The sequence below is a fragment of the Patagioenas fasciata genome, chromosome 13 (assembly GCF_037038585.1).
Source record: "Patagioenas fasciata isolate bPatFas1 chromosome 13, bPatFas1.hap1, whole genome shotgun sequence".
In the NCBI taxonomy this organism is placed as follows: domain Eukaryota; kingdom Metazoa; phylum Chordata; class Aves; order Columbiformes; family Columbidae; genus Patagioenas; species Patagioenas fasciata.
Window position 1 is genome coordinate 8,159,375 of NC_092532.1, and position 22,371 is coordinate 8,181,745.

At 40.2% G+C, this 22,371-nt stretch overlaps 1 protein-coding gene across 1 annotated transcript in view; it reads left to right on the top strand.

Moving 5' to 3' along the window:
* The window catches only part of MMP2 (matrix metallopeptidase 2), a 36,109-nt gene extending 26,602 nt beyond the window's left edge, over positions 1-9,507 (top strand). The window contains exons 10-13 of the mRNA XM_065848149.2: positions 156-292; positions 1,898-2,057; positions 5,517-5,626; positions 6,956-9,507. Of these exons, the coding sequence (XP_065704221.1) occupies positions 156-292; positions 1,898-2,057; positions 5,517-5,626; positions 6,956-7,059 (511 nt within the window). The 3' untranslated portion in view covers positions 7,060-9,507. The remainder of the gene's footprint in view (positions 1-155; positions 293-1,897; positions 2,058-5,516; positions 5,627-6,955) is intronic.
* Positions 9,508-22,371: the final 12,864 nt, after the last annotated feature.

Below are 22,371 nucleotides of genomic sequence, written 5' to 3' on the forward strand. Positions count from 1 at the left end.
CAGGAAAAGAGTTGCAAGCATGTGTTTCTGCTAACGTGTGTGTGCGCATGTGTGTATGTGCAATGCTTATGCGGCCTTTGCCAGAACTGACGAGAAACAGATGTGCTGGTGAATTAGTTCATTGTAAATCTCGTACCATTTTCTGTTCTGCACAGATTCATGTGGAGGACTGTAAACCCCCGAGCAAAACCCACGGGTCCTCTTCTTGTTGCTACATTCTGGCCTGATCTGCCAGAGAAAATCGATGCTGTCTACGAGGCCCCTCAGGATGAGAAGGCTGTGTTTTTTTCAGGTATTAGATTTAAGTTTTAAAATGTAAGTAGCCATTTGCATAAATGTTGCATTGGAGCTCAGTTTCCTCTGGGTTGTAACAGGGCCAGGGAATTGCCTGCCCAAGAGCCAGTATAGCCCATGGGGATAGGTGACAGATCTCAGACATCCCATGCTGAGGATTTTAGGACAAAGGCTGGATTAGAAGGACTTTGAACAGCATTCAGCCTTCATTACAGCAAAGGGGAGCTATGAGCACCTGGAAAGATACATTTAACAGTAAGCAAGACTGAACAAGAGTCAATATTTAACATGAAATGCAACAACAGTGTGAGCTGTTTCCTCAGTCTCTGTTTTATCTGCCTTGGTGGCTCATGAGGCAGTGGCTATGGGCAGCCAGCTGAGTGGCCTCCACAGGAGAGGAGGGCAAGGGAAGCCCTGCTCTGTCCATCCCAAATCACACGCATGGCTCAGCCGTACTGGCCACAACGGTGGGGCTGGGAGGCTGTTTTCAACATGAAAAACTGAGCCAGCAAAAACTGGGCTCCAATATCTACTAAAATATGACTAAACACCTCCAATCTTGTAAAAAACATATGGCAGATGCTGCTGTACATTTTCTGTACAGAAGGGAAAAAAGTAATTATAATCTATTCCATATGTCTCAAAGGCCATTTGCTATAGTTTACACAGAGGGGAAAAAGAAATAAGTTTTAAAAAGTTTTATTTCAGTCAAGCCAAAACACTTTAAATCTTGCATATACTATATGTAAGCCTATTACATCTACATCTACATCTCCCTCTCTCTATAATTCCCAGGAAAATGTAACTAAACTGCTTTTAAAAAAATAAATACATAAGAACTATCAACAAACAAAGATTGATTTGAAAGTGACCTGTAACCCAACTATCTTAAAGTACTTGCTACTGATACTCCCCCTTTTCTCCTGAACTTCTCAGGAACTCAAATGTTACACCTTATACTTACATTAATGCTTTACTTTCTTTCTCACTAGCACAAAATCAAACAAATGTCCTTTCATGAAAGAATCTTTCCATGGCTTTCAGTGAATCCAGTGAGGGTATTTACTAAGTAAATTCTAATGCCGTGTAAAGAATAAAGAATACCAGAGCATCTTCCACAAGTACATATTTGGAGAGACAGTAGAAAATGTTGTATGACACAAGATAATAGAAACAGGAAGCCTGGGCAAAAACTTGCTGTTAATCACTCAATAAAATTATTCAACAAAACAAATGAAGAGTGAACACGAGTTTCTGCGTTTGACCTTCAGGTGCCCATGCCTGGTTTCAGACCATCTTCATCATACAAGAAAATCTACTAATTTGTTTTAACATAACCTCAGCTGTACTAAGCTGAGACAGCTAAGAAGAGAGGAAGCAAGAGCACAATGAGGTGATGTCTTTTGCGGAGAGGCAGAAGTAGAAACTGTAATCACAGTACACCTGCTCTCTAACTAGTGCTTCACAGAGGGTAAAATACTATGAAGACTAGTAGTAGAGTTAGTGCAATAAAAAGCCTCATAACAAAGCATAAATGAAGAAATACTCCTCTGTATCTGATTAAAAAACAGTGCTTGCTTGCTTTGTTTTCTCTCCTACTTAGGCAATGAGTACTGGGTTTATTCCGCCAGTAACTTGGAGAGGGGATATCCAAAGAAACTCACCGCCCTGGGACTACCCCCTGACGTGCAGCGTGTTGATGCAGCTTTTAACTGGGGAAGAAACAAGAAGACGTACATTTTTGCTGGAGACAGATACTGGAAGTAAGAAACATTGAAGCGGTGGTGGTGTGCTATTAGCCATGCTGTGCCTCTAGGGCTGAGTGCACAAGGAGGTTCAGGAGGCAGGAACCAAATCTAGGGGGTTCACCCTTTGAGAATATAAAATAAGGGCTGCCGGGACCATGCTGACAGCAGCTGTGAGCAAGGGTACCAAACCAGGGAGTGTGGCTAGGAAAGGACTTCAGTACAGCAGCAGGACACTGGTAGGTATTTGAGAAAACAGCTAGAAATGGAAGAGGATATCTGGGAGTCTCTATGAAGCTGCTCATCACTAACATCCCTCCGCCCCTACGTACCAGCAGCTGCTTGGGGCAGCCTCAGGATCTGAAGTGGGGGAAGTTGTCCCTGCTGTCAGCTCATAGATCCTGCCAGAAAACTCGGACAGGAATTCCTAAAAAAATGGGCTGATCTCCAATCACTTGAAGCCAAAGACTGACCAGATTGTCTCTGAAATTCTTTCACTACGCCACCAAGTTCAGAGGCACTGGATGTAAAAGTAGTGGCCATGTGACTAGCAAAGCACACTGGGGATGGCTGTAAATCCCTCCAGCAGCTGATGTACCAGTCACTAACACATTTGCGCTACTAAGAGAGTTGGCACTGAGGAGATCCAAACAAACCACATGAAGTGTATCTGTTAGTGCTTTGGCAACAATCTTGGCTTCAGTTCATTCTGACAGTCTCTACAATCCTTACTCATGTTGCCAGTCCACACTCAGAGAAGTTTTTGTTGCAAAGAACACCACAAATGTGTTACTCCACAAATGTGTGTAACTGTATTTGCACAAAGGTTTCTCTTGGAAAGACTGTATGAAAAACAAAATATGATGCAACATAAGCAACCAAACTCAGATGACCTGCTACAAATACTCTTTCCAGAAGAGATCCTGGACTCTTAGATGAGGAAGGAATGTCTTTAAAAAGCCTGGAGCCTATTACAGTGGTAGAAATAGAGATCCTACATTGCACCTGATGAAGAGTCTACTAATAGTATTTGATAGAATTTCATGATCATAACTGCAGGAAGATTTGGCACAAAAGATCATCTGAAAAAGCAGACACACCTCAGTGCTTTGAGGAACTCTGTGGGTTAGCTCTGTGCTGCCTGTCAGAATGGCACAAAACTAAAACGGAGACACTAACCCTTGCTTTCACCATCAGAGGTCTTCTCCAAGAACAGGACCTGAAGTTGGGAATGCAGACATTAAACAACAGGCTGAAAGTTGAACCATTCATGAATTGACAATTTAGAGAAAAGTTAAACATCAGAAGCACCCACCAGCTTCTCCAGGCTATAAGGGTCCCTTCTGAGAGATGCTCTATATAAAATATCAAAGGAGGTGTCACTATAATTGAGTTCATTTTATATGAACATTAATTTCATGTTATGATCAAACTGGATTAGTATCTTTTTTATATCCTAATGGCTGTCGATTCCTGTAAGCAAATAAAATATCCTTTCACAATTGCCATTTGATCATAACTTTCAATTACTTTGAGGACAGCACTCTTCTCCATTATCTAAAGGAAAAAAAAAAAAAAAGAACAACCTTAAAAGCTAAAGAATGCTATTCATTTTTTAATATCATACTGCAGAGACCATCTTAAACATTTGCAAACAGTTCTAATACAGCCATCTGCAATAATTCTGATTCCTAGCAACAACTGCAGATGATGAGTTCGCAAATCTGCTTGTCTCCTCTGTACTAACCATTGTTTTGATTAACTGCACTCCAGGGCCTCTGAGTAATTCATCACTCTAATCACAGACAGTATTTCTATCAAAGTACCTTATCAATTGCAGTCACTGCAAAATGCATAATTTATTGTTAAGAAATCAAAATAAGCTTAAGTGATTTCTAGCTGTGCAAAGAAGCAAGCAAGCAGTTGACAAATATTTCAGAAAAGCATGCATCTGTTTAACACGGACACCATAACCCTGAAGTATGCAGCTGTTTTGTTTTATACAAGGACTCTGCCCCATGGAATCAAAGCAGTTACATATCATAGTCCTTCCTGTGCCATTATCACACTTACTTTAAATGGATTTTTTGGAAGCCTCCTCCTCTCCCTCCCCAAGCTATTTTAGTGTTACTATAACAAGATTGTTAAGCAAAGTGAAGTTTTGCAAGGGAGAAGAGGAGCTGGGTTGGATTCCACAGATGAAGTTTAAAAGCTACCCAGGCAAGCTACTAGACTTTCTTTAAATATTAAAGTTAAAAATAGTAAGTAATTTAAATTAATCTTTTAAATCGACTTTGACCAAGCTACTGCTCATCTGCACTGGTATAACTTTGGATACAATCCAAGTAGTTCCATACAGAAACAAGGGAAAGGTGACACATATACAGACATGGATAAATAAAAATCAAGAATATACATGCTTCCCTCCCTCCATTACCAGTCACAGACAACCTCTCTGAGGTCCACTGCTCCCAAAGAGCTGCTGGGGCGACTGAGGCCTCACATTGGAAGCCTGGTTCAAACTCTATCCTGTGTCACTGCTCCACAGGATGTCCCCACTCTTCCTGCTCAGCACTGGCTCCCATCTATAAAGCAGAAAAATGGGGAAACCAGGACACAGGTTTGCTCCTTCCACCTTCACTCTCAAGGACTCTGCGCCCCGAGACTTTAATTCCCTATATATGGAAAGGGAGATCCTGGATTACTTGCTTGTGGGAAGGTAAAACTGGCTTTGCACAGATCTGTCTTTGTGTGCTCCAGTGGGAAGCAGACAGGGTGATGAAACAACTGGCCATGTGCAGATGTGGGTACAGACAGAGCCATCGCTTCTGAAGGACACTGTAAACCAGATGCCATTTCCATGCAATTCAGCACATCTACACCAGCTGGGTTCTTCCACTTTGAAGCACAGATCATGAAAGCCATTGTGGTTTGGGTTGGTTTGTTGTTTGTTTGTTTTTCTCCCAGCTTGCCATTTATCTGTTGATCATCACCAAGAGATAGGACTGGGTGAAAATAACAGGTTTTTAAAATGAAATGTTAGGGAAAGTAATTAGTAATTTAATAGCATACTATCAATTACAAGGACTACAAGCATATTTCATGTAAGATTTTTTTAAAGATAGCTATTTCACATTAAAATCTGATACCTTCAGATGCTGGCCACTGCCAGAAAAAAAAAAAAAATTACCTTTCCTAGAATTATGTTTTAAAATTTAAAGCCATGTTTCTGAAAAGGGTTTTACTTAGAAAGTATATTTTCAATTCAGCAAGAACTGCATTTCCAAAAGGAAAAATGTAAAATTTCACAGGGTTTTAAAGGATTCAGGAATAATAATGAAAGAGAAACAATGTTACAATCTCAGTTATTATATTTCTGTTTGATTGTTTTCTGTAGTCACATCTGCTGAGGACTCCCTGAAAAATTCCAGTAAATTTTAAGTACAGGATTTAATGCGTGTATATAATTTTCTTTAGGTACAATGAAGAAAAGAAGAAAATGGAGATTGCATCCCCTAAATTCATTGCCGACTCTTGGAATGGAGTTCCAGATAACCTCGATGCTGTCCTGGGCCTTGGTGACAGTGGTAAGCTGCAATTCTGGCTCAAATCTCTACCAAGCTCTCCTATTTGTCTGCTGTTAAACTTACTGGAGACTTCAAGTTCTTGTGGCCCATGAGTAGGAATCAAATTCCCATTCAAATTTGCAAACTACTGTTTCAAAGAAACTTTGTTTCATCTCTTTATTTTCCCATTAAATATCAGTTGATAAATACCCTACTAGTAACAGTTTAAACTTTTTAAAATGAAGCATTTAGAGAACATGAGCTCTCCTGAATATTTTTACCCAAGCAAATAATAATAATTATGCTAACTTCCCTTTTCATGAAGCTTATTTACTTTCAGTCTGCTACTACTCTTTATCATTTACTTCCTTGATGTTGAACACTTTGCAAAGCTTAACAAGGCAAGAAACAGCTTTTATTAGCATCTTCCCTCTTTTCTTCCTTGCCTTTTGTGGGGTTTTTGTTTGATTGGTTGATTTTCTGGTTTTGTTTTTGTTTGTTTATTTTTAATGCCTTAAGCATCTTGAAGCATCCTACTGCTTTCCATTATGATGTTGTTCAGGTCTAGAAAACTGCCACACAAGCGTCCCGCAGGCTATGGAGGAAAGCAATCCCTGATGTGGTTCCTTGTGTGTCAAGGTCTCCCTGAGGGTTGGATCCAGGTCCATGTTGGTTTTCCAGTTTGGGCACAGGGAAAATTAGCTCTGAGAATTCTCTTTCTAGCGTAGTTTGAGACAGAGACTAAAGCGACTCCTGCCAGCCAAGGCCTGATGCACAGGGTGTCCTCACACCAGTGGCATGACAGGGCCAGTCACTGCGGCTCAGAAACTTCCCAAATTCTGACAGCCCCACAGGTTCCTCAGTCCCAGCATCCTCTCAGCATCACCCTACTCTAGCACAGCCAGAACCCAAATGTGATAATCTCCTTGATCACAGGCACAAATGGGTTGTATTTTGCCTTTTATTTTTTTAACCTCCTATCAATTGCAGCTGAGAGCCTGGCCCACGGTTTTAAGTGGCCTCATATTTAACACAAATACATGTAAATGCCTGGAAGCATTGCTGATATCACTAGTCTCTAGTCAATTTTCAACATCTATTTTGCCAGCAAGCATTTCTTCCCAGAAAATTCTGGCTCACAAAATGGTAACCTGACCAGGCTCCATTTAACAAGACTGTTCTTCTCCAGGATAGGAATTTTTATGTATTTTAAAAATAAATCTTTTTATTGTGTATAAATATTCCAGGAAATAAGTTCATTAAGCTTCATGAAATCAAATAGACTACAAAACTTTGATCAAGAATTATGTGCTCTATAATCCGAATATGCTTTTTTATTTACCTTCACAGGATACACCTACTTTTTCAAAGATCAGTACTATCTACAGATGGAAGACAAGAGTTTGAAGATTGTTAAAATCGGCAAGATAAATTCTGACTGGTTGGGTTGCTGAACTGTATGAGATATTAATAACCAAATATTTACTTTTTTGTTATATGCCTTATCTGTAATTAGAAATAGATCTGAATGCTAATTACTGGACCAGTCTGGTACTGGCACCAAAACTTTAAGTACCAGTACTGTACACATCTGATAATTTAAGAGTGTTTGCCTCCTCAGTATACAAAAGATGTTTACGTATATATTCTGGTACAATTTTTCAGTTTTCATGCTAGTCATAGTTATGCCAGTGACAGAACATCCATCTTTATCCATCATTCTTTATTCCCCTGGTGCTTAAACAAAGTGTTGAAACCATTGGAGACTGGATCACCCCCTGTGTTAGACACATCCCAAATAGGCTCAAATGAGATGTACCAGCAGTGCACTTTGATTTTTATTTTTTTTTTAATACAACTCTGTTATAAATAGATGGTTTGTCTTGATGTTTTTCACCCTTTTGTGAGTCTGATCATTACTTCCATTTATTTACATAATAATACAGAAAGACTGTCAAAGGCACGGGTTGCCTCGGGATTTGATTTGTGTTGATGCATGATGGAATCATGGCAAGAAAGTGTAAAGTATTGTTTTAAAGTACTTTTTATTTTAATACCTTAGTTAAATTTAGCAATTTGCTTCATGCACTTTGTTACTACTATATAACTTGTTTATATGGATGGAATGACTCAGATTTTTGAAGTCAATGCGTTATACATAAAAGTCAAGTATTATTGTTTAACTCTATTTTCTGTTCTTTATAATATTGGGGTTTTCTTCGGTTAGGTTTTTGCTTACGCATTGTGCAACAGAAAAATGTTCTTTTCACAGTCTGATGGAATGTTTCTCATTAAAAAAAATAAAACAGAAAAGAATGTCCCACACATGAAGTGCCAGCAATACAAATAAAATAAAATTACACTGTCAACACTTCTCATGGCCAGGCTTCCTTTTATCATTTGAAATTAGAAATTCAGTAGCAAGTTACAGTAAAATGTCTGTCAAAGGAAAGGCAATATTACCCCAATATGTAACTGCATACAGGATTTATTTAGAAACCTAGATTATTTTCTGTTAGTTCTAAGATGTAACTGCAGCAATTCCCATTACCGAGCTGGTATGGTCCCACAGCTCCATGATGCCTACTGCCTTCTCAGAAAAGTCCCCGTGCCTGTCTGTCATCCACGCTCCTCCTCATCAGCAAACTGCCTCACCACAACCCAGACTGGAGAGTCAGCACACACACAGTAGCAAACACATCCTATAGTGAACATAAGCTTGAGAAACAGATGTAAAACCTTACTCGTGACTGTGAGATTGGACACCATTTGGCCAAGGATCTTGTCCAGCGTCACGAACATGAAACATTTAGTGAGACTCTGTGGGCTGCACCACACCAGTGGTCAGCCCAGATCCTCCACAACACCTCCCACATTGAGTCCATGATTCACAGAACTGGCTGATAACCAACTAACACCTGAACCAATGATCAGTTCTTACGTCCCCTACAACTTCATGTTTACACTCAGCGCTTTCCTGTTCTAAGCACAGGGTTTTTGCTGTAGTTTTCTGAAAAGATGCCGCTTCTACAGCAGCTGTATTTGCCAAATCATCTTCCCACTGCACACTAGCCAGACGTAGCTCCCACTTTGGGAAGCTTTTGATTACCACAGACAATTCTTACCTGGATGAGCCAGTACTGTTTTCACATATACCAAAAGAAAAGCTGGCTTATCTCCTTCTGAGCATCCACATTCTCTTCAGAAATCATTAATCACCTTCCCAATTAGTCTCGCACAACAAACAACAAAATAAGGCACAAAACAAAGAAGTTCTAATTGCAAAATGTTAGCGTTGCAGCTTTAGAGACACCTGGCAACCTTCTCAGGATAGCAGAAGCTGTTGAGCCATTGCAGAGATGTATGGTCTGTCCTGACCAAAAATATCTTCCTATACTAGTGCTGAAAGTATTCTGTAGCTTTAATGACTGCCAGGAGCTCCTTTTGAGTGTTGCAATAATTTCTCCCTAGAGAATTTGCACTCTGTTTTAAGAATCCTCAATAAACATCCCCTCAAGACTTTTATGTTCTTGTGTCAATACTGCCCCAAACTGCATGTTCTAGCATCTGTATTTAATATGGGAGGGTTTTGAAACATAGATATACTAGAGGAACATCTGCAGTGGGTCTTTTCAGTTCTGAACTTGTGAAATCACATTGCTACTCATGACTGAAATAGTTTCCTTTTTGTCTACAACTTACGTATATGTTTTGCAACATTGACAAATCTACCAGCTTACTTTCTGTAATAATAAGATCACAATCCTACAAAACTCTGCACATCTGCTGGGTTTAAGGAGTTCTGCTCAGCATCTTGTTTTGTTCTTGCCTGTGTAAATCTATTCCCCAATGACTACATGACTGGCAGAAAACCACAAATAAATTTTCTGTCCTTAAACCAACTCACTCTTCTTTGTGTTCAGCTTCAGACCGGCAACCTTAAGCTTATCACAGGTCATTTGTAAACACATCTGTCTCTGTTCACGAACTGTAACATTTGCCAGGTTATCATCTATGTATATCAGACCAGCTGGAGGAGTGCACCGACCCTTCTCATTAACCTTTCACATTTGACCCGTGAAATGTCAAAAGTCACAAAATGTGTCCTGAAAAGGTCTTTGGCTCTAATTCTACTTGCTGGCAGCCACTTTCAAAACATCACTGTTGGAACCTGTTCCACCTCCAGGATATCACTTAGTCATGATAATGGAGAAGAAACTCTAAAGTTACTTTGATGCATTTTCTGCAGTTAGGGATGTTTTTTTGTCGATGGCTGAAACTTGAGAAATTGTACATTTCTTCAATGATTTTGTACCTCTTATTTTCTGTTTGTAATGAGTTAACCATGAGACCGAAGGTCCTTTTCTCAAGCAGCACTGCAGTTCTGCCTGGACCTGGACATGTCCCATGCCCATCTGTCCCACTGACCTGCTTCTCTGTTTGACTTTGAGCACTATGGACTTCTCTGGTGACCCCTGGACTCCTGGCTGACTGGATTACCCTCCCCGGGCCTGCTCTTTTCACCTTCCTTGGGCATTGTGAGACTGTGCCCTTGCCTCTCCTGTCCTCAACAGGTTTCTCCTAAGACATTTTCAGAACTGAATCAAGATTTTTACCTACCTTCTTTACAGAATTAAAAAAAAGGCCAAAAGCATAAATGTTTCCATCAAATCCATACGAAACGCAGCACAAAACTCTATCACACCCTTATCTAACTTGCTCTACTCCTACAGTTTTATTAAATTGAAGTAAGGTTCACTTAGGACTTTTTGGTGTCAGGGTAGAGCTGCACAGGGGCTTGTTGCAACATGGACAGAGCTCAGCCCCTCTTGCTCCTGGAGCTGAAGGAAATTTTCCATCAGGTAGGAGCAGGACAGGCCATACACACCCAGCAGGGCAGCTCCAATCCAATGGAGTAAAGGGCAACAGTTTGGTAACGGCTCTGTCACAATACATAAAAGACAGCCAAGGCTATAATGAAATGCCATAGTTTAAATACTTAAAACACAGCAGCCTGAACTGTGAATCAGGCTTAACAGTTTATGTCTCACTAACACTCTGTATTTGTTAAAAACACATTTTCTTCCTTCTATTCTGTCATGATTTTACAAAGCAGCGGTTACCATTAATTTAGGCAATTGACTGTAACTGTGCTGCTCTTTAACTCAAGAAGAAGTAAGTCCTTTGGGTCTATTTTGGACAAACTATTTTTATTTTTGAATGCAGACATGCATGCTTTTAGCAGCAAAGACTAGGTGAATGAATACTATTCCGCTCTTGGAAGAGATGAAGCCAACAAATAAGCAGGCATTGGGCTCTGTGGGACCACTGCAAACGCAGAGATTTATACCTGCAAGGGGAAACAGACTTGTTCCAGACTGGTTATGTAAAACACTCAAAAGTACTAAGGTATTTCAACGTAGGGAACTGTAGCAAGGACAAAATCATAAAACCAGAACAAACCCTCGCAGACAACAACAAAACTAACAACTCTGAGACCCATTCAGAGAAGTGGCACAGTCAGGCAGAACTGGGGGTGTCTCCAAAGCTTCCAGTAAGGTCTCTGCACACCCAGCCAGTCAGAGCCACGTGCTGTTCCTTGGAATGCAGCTCCTCCTGGCTCTGCCTTTTCAAACAGAAGCAAGAGCAAAATGGCATCTCAGGGTAAATTGTCCAGTTCTGAGATTTACACTTGTGCACACACAGCCATGATTTCACGTACAACTGGCCAGGAAGGACTGGATACATCACTTCCCCACCCCAACTGCAACAGCAAGTCTCTACCTACAGAAATAAATGGGCTCAAATTTTCCAAGTATATGATATTCAGTAGAAAAACAAAACAATTCAACAACATTCAATCATTCTCATCATCACATTAAAAATGTTTTCTAATAAGATCTCCAACTTGTCTTTTCATAATTGAGACAGATAATAAGAAACCCTGTTATTGTCTCAGAACTCTTTAATCTAATGGAGAAAGATATGACATGAACCATTGCCTAGAAAAGAACAGAATTTGAAAAAAATACACAATTTATTAGTGGTAAAAAGAACAGACCTGTGTACCAGGCTATCAACAGAAGTGAGAGAGCTTTTTTTTTGTAGTTTTGTTTGTTTGTTTTGGGGTTCTTTATGTCTTTAGGTCAAGACATTGTGTCTTTCCAGAGAATATCTTTCAGATATATTATTTCTGGTGTTAATATACCCTATTTGAGAAAAAATCCTGGCCTGGACCAACTCAGGATTGGATTAAGTGAAGCAATAACCTCCTCTAGCCTTGTACTGCCTTAGGCTATGGAATTAATTTATATAATTTTAAGTATATATAGTAGCTTTTAAAAAAAATATGTATTAAATATATGCCTGCATGTGTACATGCATATATACACACACGCAGATCTCTCATGGTCAGATTACAATATTTTATTTAGTATTAAAGGTTTCATATGAATGTTAGAACAGAATATTTCAGTTTGAAGAGACCTACACTGATCATCTAGTCCAACTGCCTGAATGCTAACCAACCTTAACCTGCTTAGTGCATCACACCAGTTTTTCCCTTCTCCATAAAATACATCACATTCTGAGCAACAGACAACATGGTGAGATAAAAGTACAAGTATTCAGTCTGCATAGGTGTTCCTCCTTGGTGGCACTAGGGGAGATAACAGTTAAGAATTTCAAAATAATCAGCAGTTTATTTGTTTTACTGCTGAAACAACAAGTAATTTCTCCATAGCTGCAATAGCTGAACAAGTGACCATTCAACAGGTCAGAGCAGCTTCTACCAACACCACCAGGTTTGTCAGCCTGACCAATGCTGTATCTGCACTGCCTGCCACTATTATCTCTGGATAATTCTTTCACCTCTTTTTGCAAATCCCCAAACTCCTCGTCTACCTCTGAAGTTCAGTTTCAGCCAGCTTCACCACATGCATGCTCAGACTTTATCAGACTACACACAAGCCACTCTGGAAAAGGGAGATAAGAACAAAAGAGCCCAGGTCACCACATGTCCCTTGCTAACCCAGCTGCAGACTCTGCGCAATGAACCAGAGGGTGACAAAATGGAAAACTGTCGAGCTTTCAGGTGTCTGTTATTCCCAGTACCTTCCTCTGGGACGTCTCAGAACTTCTCCCGAATGACTAACTCACTTCGCTGTTAAGAATTTGCTAGCATTGCCAAAATAAACTTAAAATTGTAAGAGCATAATTGTTTTAATTTACATTAGCCTGGAGCTTGGCAGTCTGTCCCTGGAATTACTTGGAGGTGGTCCCCCCTTCCTAAAAGACAGCAATTCACAATATTAAGCTATCCAAGTGGCCTTATTTTTCGGGTCTCTGACCACTGCTTTAACCTTGGACAGCTTTATTCTGCCTTCCCTGTGCCTATTACAGCAGCCATAATACTGCTGCCAAAAAGGCTGAAGCTAGAGAGCAGCTTACCATTCTGCAGTTGGGTGCCAGGCAATGACGAAGATCCAGCACCTCCCCTGCACAAAGTATCTAATCACCACCAGCCAAGGAATCAGGAAATTCAGCCACAGGTCTCCCAGTCAGTGTCACACCACACAGCTAGTTAAGCCACGGAGACAATATTTCTTCTGTGGTTGTGCTTTATTAGACAGTTCTGGCCACTATCTCTCTCCATTGCTCTCTTTTGCAAGTCCATTAACTTTACTTACGCAGAATCCCACCACAGTAGAGTTCATGGCTACAGGACGGCAGCTGACTCTCATATTAGAAAAAACAAATTGAAGCAATTTACCAAGAGGCAAGTCTTGCATGCAAAAGCCTGCGTTCTCTCTGGTCAATGCACTAACTGTTGAACCCAGTCCTCTGAAGGGAGAGAGTGATTTCTCACTATTTGAAGGCTTGGCAAGGCTCATTACATTTTCATGCTTCTCTTTCCTGTGTATTTTTCAAGGCCACTGACAATTCTCTTGTTCAACAGCTCAAAAGTATGAAGTATGAGGACTTACCCTGAAAATCCTTTTTCTGTTGTTTCCCATGGGGTCAAAGGGACTTCTATTTATGCCTTTCAAAACTCCTCATCTGTAGGACTTTGGAGAACTCCTTTCCTTGGGAATAATGCCTTTCATCCATTCTTACATCTAGATGCCTCCCTATACAGTACTGCATAGCACCACCTCAGTCTTCTTGCTCTTCTCTTGTATCACTGGTTATGTGTGTACCATTATGGCTTGATTCTATGCTCAAATAGGTAAATTCCAGTTCCTCTCACTTTCATGCAGTATTTTTTGAATCTAGAAATAAGTTCTCAACCCAAAAGGTAGGGCACCTGTCTAAGGGATCTTCAGCTTTCAGGTTTTGCTTTGGCTTTTGCTTCAAGCAAGTCCTTTGAGGAAATGCATAATATATCAAAGCACCCCTGGCCTTTACAGATTTGCTTTTGGTTTCACTGCCCTTTTATCACCTCTTTACTCTTTTGTTCTTTCAGCTTTTTCATACATTAACAACTAGACACTGGGACCAGAAAGATAAACTGTCAGGGAGGAGTTAACCATTACCTGTAAATCATCAGTTTGAACCCACTCTAGGAAACAAGATCATGTCATCTTCAGATATTTCTGTATGCAAATTCTGTACTGTGGACAGAAAAACTAGGAAATACCAGACAGTAGAAGTTGCAAGCAGATTCTGGGCTAGATTTGCTGTGGTTTTTTAGTGGAACCATGAGCTTAAATAGCACTTTTCCATTTGAATCTCAGCCCCCCTGTGAACATTAATACATCCGCTATACAGACTCCTCTGATTTTGAGTTCAGAATAAGGGAGTTTCTTCAATATGTATTTGAGCCAGAGAGGTCACTTAAGAATTTTAATGCCAACTATCTTATTATGGATTTATCCTAATAAATATGTGTAGATATTTATGTATAACTGTATTTGTGTAAAATATTGTATACCTGTAACAAGCGGAAGTTCACAGTTGAGAGTGGACTTTTGGTGTGCAATGTATGGCAAACTGACAGCAAGACATGTCCCTACATCAGAGGTCCTGATGTCTAAAAGGAACAAGACAAAAAGAAACCGGAGAACTGTGGCAGAAACCGGAGAAATGAGGTAGAATATGGTGAGATGCTTACGTAGATCTCACAGAAAACCTGTCACAGGCATAGGAAATCAATAGCACATCAGGATTTAAGTCATATTTTAAAAAATATTTAGAAGCCAAGAAATTGCAGATGAGTCTGAACTACATGAAGTTAACCACCTCTTGCTTAACTCCCAAAAGCATTTAGAAGAAGGCCCAGCAGTTTTCAAGCCACGTCATTTGGCCATGTTGGTTTTGTTTTATACATAATCACACACACTGAGATTGCATTACACTGAAGACTTCAAAACAAGGTTACTTTACATCCTTTTTAAAACTATTTTCTCTTCAGGGTAAACCAATGCTTATCCCAATAGGGCACCCAGCAAGTACTCTTCACGTTGTCTACTATAGGCACAGCCCCATCTTGCCATGTGGCAAACAAGCTTTTCTGAAAGGTAACCAAGCATTTAATTAAAAAAAATTAGTAAATATAACACCAGAAAATTTACAAAATCCTCACGTTAAACCGCAAATAAATGACGTTGGTTTTAAAAAAAAGTAATAACTCCAAAGCTTTACATTTCCTGTTCAGGATCTGAATCTGTATTTCTTCACACAGGAATTCCCACTGACCTTATGACCTTTATGGATCAAGGTGGCACACTTCCAAACAAAGATAACAGCATTAGGCACAAGCAGATTTTAACAGGAAAGTGAAGAATAAAATATCTAATTTAAAGCAGTATGAACATTTCATCATGAGCCACTTACCTGGTATCACTGCCATCACTGACATAACTATGCACTCATACACTAATTTGATTTGAAAGGCACCCACAGATAGCACTCATACCAGGTTACCTTCAGTACAATAAATACAACTGATTTTTCTACTGTGTTAGCAATTCTCCACATTAAATTATGGAAAGTCACACTCACCAAGACATCCAGAAAGCTATTAAATATGGATTGCTTACAATACTATGAGATCTTTAGTCTCCCCATGAAATACACACTGCAGTGGATTTTAGCCTGTTGAAAGCTTTCAGCATGCTAGAGCTAATAATCAAACCGTGCAGGAGCACTTCATCAGTTTGCACAAGACACTATGGCAGGAAACACAACTAGACAGGCAGGGTAAAACAGCCCTGGAGGTCTTGTCTATGCCACTATTCTTCCAATTGCTAGCTTCTTACTTAACATACTTCAGTAAAGGCAGCAGTAAGAGAAGTTCTGGGCACATGATTTTACAATTGCGCAGTACTAACCTCCCACAACATAAAATAAACATTGTTTTCCCTCACTGAGGCCAAATTTTCTACCAAGACAGGTCCCTGCATTTGACTGTATGTCATAAGCCCAGCTTCTGTACAACAAGAACAGAAAACCAAAACACTGACCACAGAGATGGCCCGGAAACCTGGCCAAGAAGTCTCCATAGGCTGTTGATGCCAACAGCACTGTTGGTTTCCCAGGCTGCACATGGGCAAGGACTTCATCTTGGCAGATCTGCTGTTTCACTGAGAAGTAGGAAGATGATGAGGGTCCTAGAGCACTTTTCTTATGACGAGAGACTGAGAAAGCTGGGTCTGTTCAGCCTGAAGAAGAGAAGGCTGAGAGGGGATCTCTTTAATGTTTATAAATATCTGAAGGGTGGATGTCAAAAGGATGGGTCCAGACTCCTTTCAGTGGTGCCCAGTGACAGGATGAGGGGCAATGGGCACAGACCAAAGCACAGGAGGTTCCATCTGAATATGAGGAAAAATTTCTTTGAGAGTGACGGAGCCCTGGAACAGGCTGCCCAGAGAGGTTGCGGAGTCTCCTTCTCTGGAGACATTCAAAACCCACCTGGACACATTCCTGTGCAATCTACTCTAGGTAAACCTGATTTAGCAGGTGGCTTGTACTAGATGATCTCCAGAGGTCCCTTCCAACTCTAATCATTCTGTGATTCTGTGAAGGAAACACACCATTTTTGAGAAAAGGATTCCACACACTTGTTCTCAATGCTCCCTAAGAGAATGACAGCTCAGTGACACAGCTGTCCCAAACCACACAGATGTCTGCACATAGGCTCTGAGTTATGGAGTACCCAGGACTGCCCTGGTCCAGCCAGAGCCTCCACCAGCGCTCCGTTGACCTTAGGGAACCACAGCACGGGCATCTGCCACACAGAAAAGCTCTGTAACTAATTTTGCTGCTGGACCACCAGCAGAAAAGCACCTTGAACACCAGCTGAGCAGAAACCGCTGACTGGCACTGCACAATGAACCTTCCCAATGGGCAGCTTTTTCCCTCCAAACGTCTTGGAAAGTTCAGAAGTATGAACCTCCCAGTGTCTGTTGTATGAGTGCGACAAAATACACTGAAGAGACAGTGCTACATTGCTAAATAAAAACTATTTGTACTCACTAACTGAGTTCAGAGAACTCATTTGTAGTAATTGACAGAATGTGTGATTCCAGCATTTAAGTCTGGATTAAATTAGGGGGAAAAATCCCATAACTAGATCCAGGAATGCGAAAAGTTCCTGAAAACATGGGAAAGAATACTCCTAAAACTGAAAGCTGTGTGGATTCTGAAACCTCACAGGGCCTCTGTGAGTGAAAAATGAAAATATTTCTTTTAAAATAATTCTAGTCCTTGAAAAGTTCTGCTCCATAAATTCTAGCCATGCAAAACTGGATGTGGTCTGTGAAAATTAAAACTAACATCGTAATAAATATTGCTAAAATATATGTCTCTAGGGAACACTGGGAGCTTTTAGTGTGCCTGAGAAAACTGTGTCTATTTAAAGGCTGTTACACACAAGCAGTGAAGTCCTAAATTCACAGGGAATTTTTCTTTTATGAAGTTGAAGTAGTCTAGAATCAACGGAATGCATTCTTTCTCACCTTTTAAAACTTTACAGGTAAACACCAAGCCTAATTCACCTTCCTTATCTCTCTTTGGAATACTTCATTCCTCCTCATTAGTATTTTAATCACTGCTGGCAACGGCTAAGCTCTATGGAACCTGAAAGGCTTAAGAACACATGTGTTATAACATACATTTAAGTGATTATTTTTGAAATTAATCTCAGCTTTTTTTTCATGTGTTGAACTGACCCTAGTTTCTCTCCTTAAAATAAACAAAGATAATGATTCACACTTTGTAAGTGTACCATGAATCCTAGCTAAATACTTTGGTATATAAGTGCAGAGATCTCTCAAAGCCATAAAAGAATCCAGACTCCCAGATCCATATCTGTTCCTCAGCACAATACAGTCCCACAGAAGAACCACCTTCCCACATTTCCTAATCAAAATTTTATAAGAGGCCCTCTTGGGTTTCACACCCTTTATGGGAATATATTCTAGTTTTTTCAAAAGTGAAATATCACCCCAAGTGGACCAACAGGAAATGCACTGTTGTTTTCAGGTACATCTGGAATGTCATGATTAGCAAACTATTCAGAATTTCTATTCCATTTCCCTGCTAAGGAGATACATGAGTAAAATTAACTGCAGCAGGTCAAGAAATAGAAACAAAGATGCTGTTTTAATACTTTTATCTTCATAGAAGATGTAGCTCCCTATTTAAATAACAGAGTATGACCCAAATAACTGTGGCATGAGCTGCCCTGCTGTAGACACCACATGGTGCGCTGTTGAACATGCCGAACAAACCTCTGCAGAAATTACAGTGGAAATAATATAACCAAAATTCATGACACACAGTCCTAGGTTCTCCCAATGTTCAATCACAAGGTAGGCAGCTTATTCAGATGGCCATTTGTGAAATGTGGATGTAAACTAGAAGTGTTCCTTAAGTTCAAGGAGAGAAAAGCCTCTGCAGTATGAAGAAGTGGCTTTACAGTAATTGATGAGTTTAGAGCAAACCAAGGGAGAGTTATTGCAGTTAACACAGCACCACTTCTAGTTTGATTTTATTTCCAGAGTCAGCAAACAGGCTGTCATAGACAAACATTTGAAAAGAAAGAGCGATTCTGAAATACTTCCCTTTGGGTAGACTCTTGAGTCCCCGGTAACTGGACAAACAATGCCACTTGCAGGCTAAACCGAATCACTGCACCAGCCGCCCCATGGAGCTCGTCCAGTTCGAGCTCATGAAAAGCGTCTTCATTGAGCCCAAACCCACTCGTCCCGCACAGCCAAATCTCTGCCCCAGAACAGGCCTGTGTACCAGAGGCAGCCCAGAAAACAGCTCCATCCCTCCGAGTCCTCCATGCAGAGCAAGAAACTGCCAAGCAGGAGGTTTGCAGGATTTCATTCTCTTTGTGTCAGTTACTTTGGGGTAATACCAAGCTATTCAGAAAGATAAAGGGTATTTAAAACATCAAAAGCAAAGCATATTTCGTTGGGAACAAGTGTGAAAATCTCTTTACAAAGGCATTTCTTTCAAGAGAGGGAGAACTGTTGTACTATCTCCCACGACTCTCCTATATACTTGCCTGATATATGTACTCCATACTTATTTAGGGGAAGCTTTTTCCTTAAGTTTGTCTGTCCCCGCCTACCCATGTCCCTCAGGCTCTGCATTTTAGTGATCATCCCTTCCAGCCAAATGAGGAAAGTCATGCGGAGCTGCACAGCCTTCAGCCAGGAGAGGGTGGGGAAGGATTGAGCCGGGTTCAAGGCATTTCCTCATGGTAGGAGGTACGTCCCCCACAGCAGTTCCTGCCAGTTTGAGGAGCAGAGATGGTCTTTAGAGCAGCACAGTGTGCTGCCAGTAAACCTCTGCCCTGGCCCATGTCTCAGCAGTATCTCAGCCATGCACTGTTTCTATTCCAACACACTAACTGTATTTTTTCCAGACATGTATATTGTTAAATTCTTTGTTGTCTAAACTGATACCACCTGAATGTGATCTTAATGGGTCACCTTACTGCAATTGTCATGTATAATTCCACACAGAAAACTGTTTATTTAAACAAATAAACAAAGTCATTTGTTATAGATTTTGGCATGTGACTAGCATGCCAACCTCCCAGCCCAGAGAATGGGAAATTAGGCAGGCCTTGCCACTACAAAGAGAAGATATGGCACAACTATGGCATCACAGTGAAAATATAGTCTGAAATACCTTTGTGTACTTGAAAATAGAGTAGATACAGTGAGAAATCCTGCTAATTAGGAGTGATGATTGTTTTACACTCGCACTCCTAACACACATCTTTGGAGAATTGACAGCGCAACCGAGTCCGGGATAACAGTAAAACTCCAGAGCTACCAGCCAGTAACTTCACAGAACTAACCAACATATATAGAGGCCATAAGTGAGAATGACCATAGAAAAAGAGCAAGGGAAGTGTTAGGGTAAAGGGATAGTGGAGCTAAGCAGCCATGTGGCTCATCTCCACAGCGCTTACGGCTGTTTCACCCTTGGGAAACCAGCACTGGTCTCATCACCCCCACCACCCCCCCACCTGTCGGATCCTGAAGAGCAGTGACATAAAGCTACACTTTTGGTCAAGAGGAATAATCATAAACAAGGTAACAGATAAATTGCTACTACAGACAGAACCACTGAATTCCATTCTAGCACTTGGGTATGTTTCACACAAATATGGAGAGTTATCAGGATATAAAATCAATTCAAAACATAGACCATGCTCCTGGCAGGCTCTTTACTGCAGCAGATGTTTGTCAATAAACAGAAATATAACTGTGTCTCAATGGCATTTCATTATCTGGAGCTGAATAATACCACTAAATACTTCACATTTATATAGATTAATCTGTTCTCCCTTACTGTCAAATATCTATCACAATCTAATCTATATTGGCAAGACCCCTTCATTTCCCTGGTGGGATGGGCACATACTATTAACATGAACAGGTTTTATCTGTATCGCTGGTGGCTATTCACTTTTCCTTTATCAAAATGCAAGATTCTCTTGTTTATTGGCGAGAAGCGGGGGGAACAACAACATTTACCTAGAATCAAACACAACAGCATTGCATTATGGATAAAGGAGGGATGTTATTTTCTTCCTTCCTGTTTGCACAGCACTGTAAAATAACCCAGTCTTTCTGCAGATTTGGGGAAAGGAGGGTTAAAGTAAAGGTCCCCTTCTCCTCCTCCCCCGTAAAATGCTTTAGAACAGAAGATACCTATTTCCACATATATGTGGTACATAAAATTCTGGTTGTGCATATGTTCAGTATTGCTTTTGTAGCTTTTACTCTTGAACACTGTGATAATTTAGCTTGATCTCCTTAAATGTCCCCTCAAATTTCAGCCACTGATTACTACATCTATCACAGTCACTTTTAGATAGGCAATGACCATCGATTTAAAGGCTATAAACAACAGAAAATTTACCACATCCAATGACTGTCTTTTGAAGTAGTTCTGTTTCCACAATGCCATAAACGACAGCTTATTTTTCATCCAGCATGAAGGATATGAGGAAACCACAGGACATGACTGGGTTCCAAATCATGCTGTTTACAAACTATGTGCAAACATACAAACCCTGGCAGCTGAGTGTCTATCCAAAGCCCTCTATCATCCTCCGGAGCCCAAGAATTATGCTGTTCATACACGTACACAAGAATTTCATATTCAATATAGAACACACTTTCAATGAATTTGTCCATAATGGTCTTTACTCTTCAAGATTGACTGCAGATGTGTTTCTTAGAATGTGCTTCACGTTAGTTTGTTGACAGCCACTTTGTTTTACAGTATTCACTAACTCAGGCTAACCCTGGTAACCTTAGCAGAAGTTAGAACTACTTGGTCTTCCTAGAACTGAAGCATTGACAAGGATAACTTCACCTTTTCACAAGTTAAATTGCAGTAACACAACTATTAATATCTAATCATTGTGTCCATCTTTTCAGGCATGTATGAGGTCTGGACTTCTCAGCCTCCGGTGAGACTCAGTCAAGGAAACAATTCCTCATTACAAGAAGTAAAAATAAGCTCTTGCTTTCATCAGCTTGCAGTACTGCATGTGATCAACAGGTAGTGGAATAAATAACTCTCAAACAGATGGACTGTCAACTACTCCATATTAATCCATGTTCATTTTATCAGTTACATCATTTGCCCACAGCAAAACCTACTTCTAATCTTTCCAGGGCTTCTGACGCAAAGCAAAACAATGAATGGGAAATAACACAGCTTACACACAAATTGATTTACACTTTTTTTCTTATAATTATTTGGGAACTCAGCAGCATTTTCTTTCCAAAGCCTCTATACCAGATTTACTCTAAAAAACAACAACAAAAAGCTGGTTTCATTAAGTGCATCATAGCCACAGACAAGCAATTTCCTGAAGAGCTGAGCCCAAATACAAATACAGCCTACCGGTGTGGGTTTCGTCAGTCTAAATATTTTCAATCAAAGCAGTTCTTTATGCAATTAAAAATAAAATCAGAATAAATCTAAATACTTTCACATCAGGCATCTTCCATTCTAAATAAAAAAGTAAAAATATCACATGTTCTTAAAAGTCAACTGAATGGCAACAGGAAACCACAAAGAAAAATTCACTGGAATTCAGACAATGGGTTTGTGTTTCTCAGCATGCATATTTTTTGTAATTAAAACCTATTACTCTTGCATCGCTATACCAAGAAGTAATTCAAGAGCCTTCCATAATAAGAGCACTTTCTACATCAAGGCACATTATAAACATGAACTAATTAATCCATGAAGCACTTGTGAGCACGGGGGAGTTTTCTGTG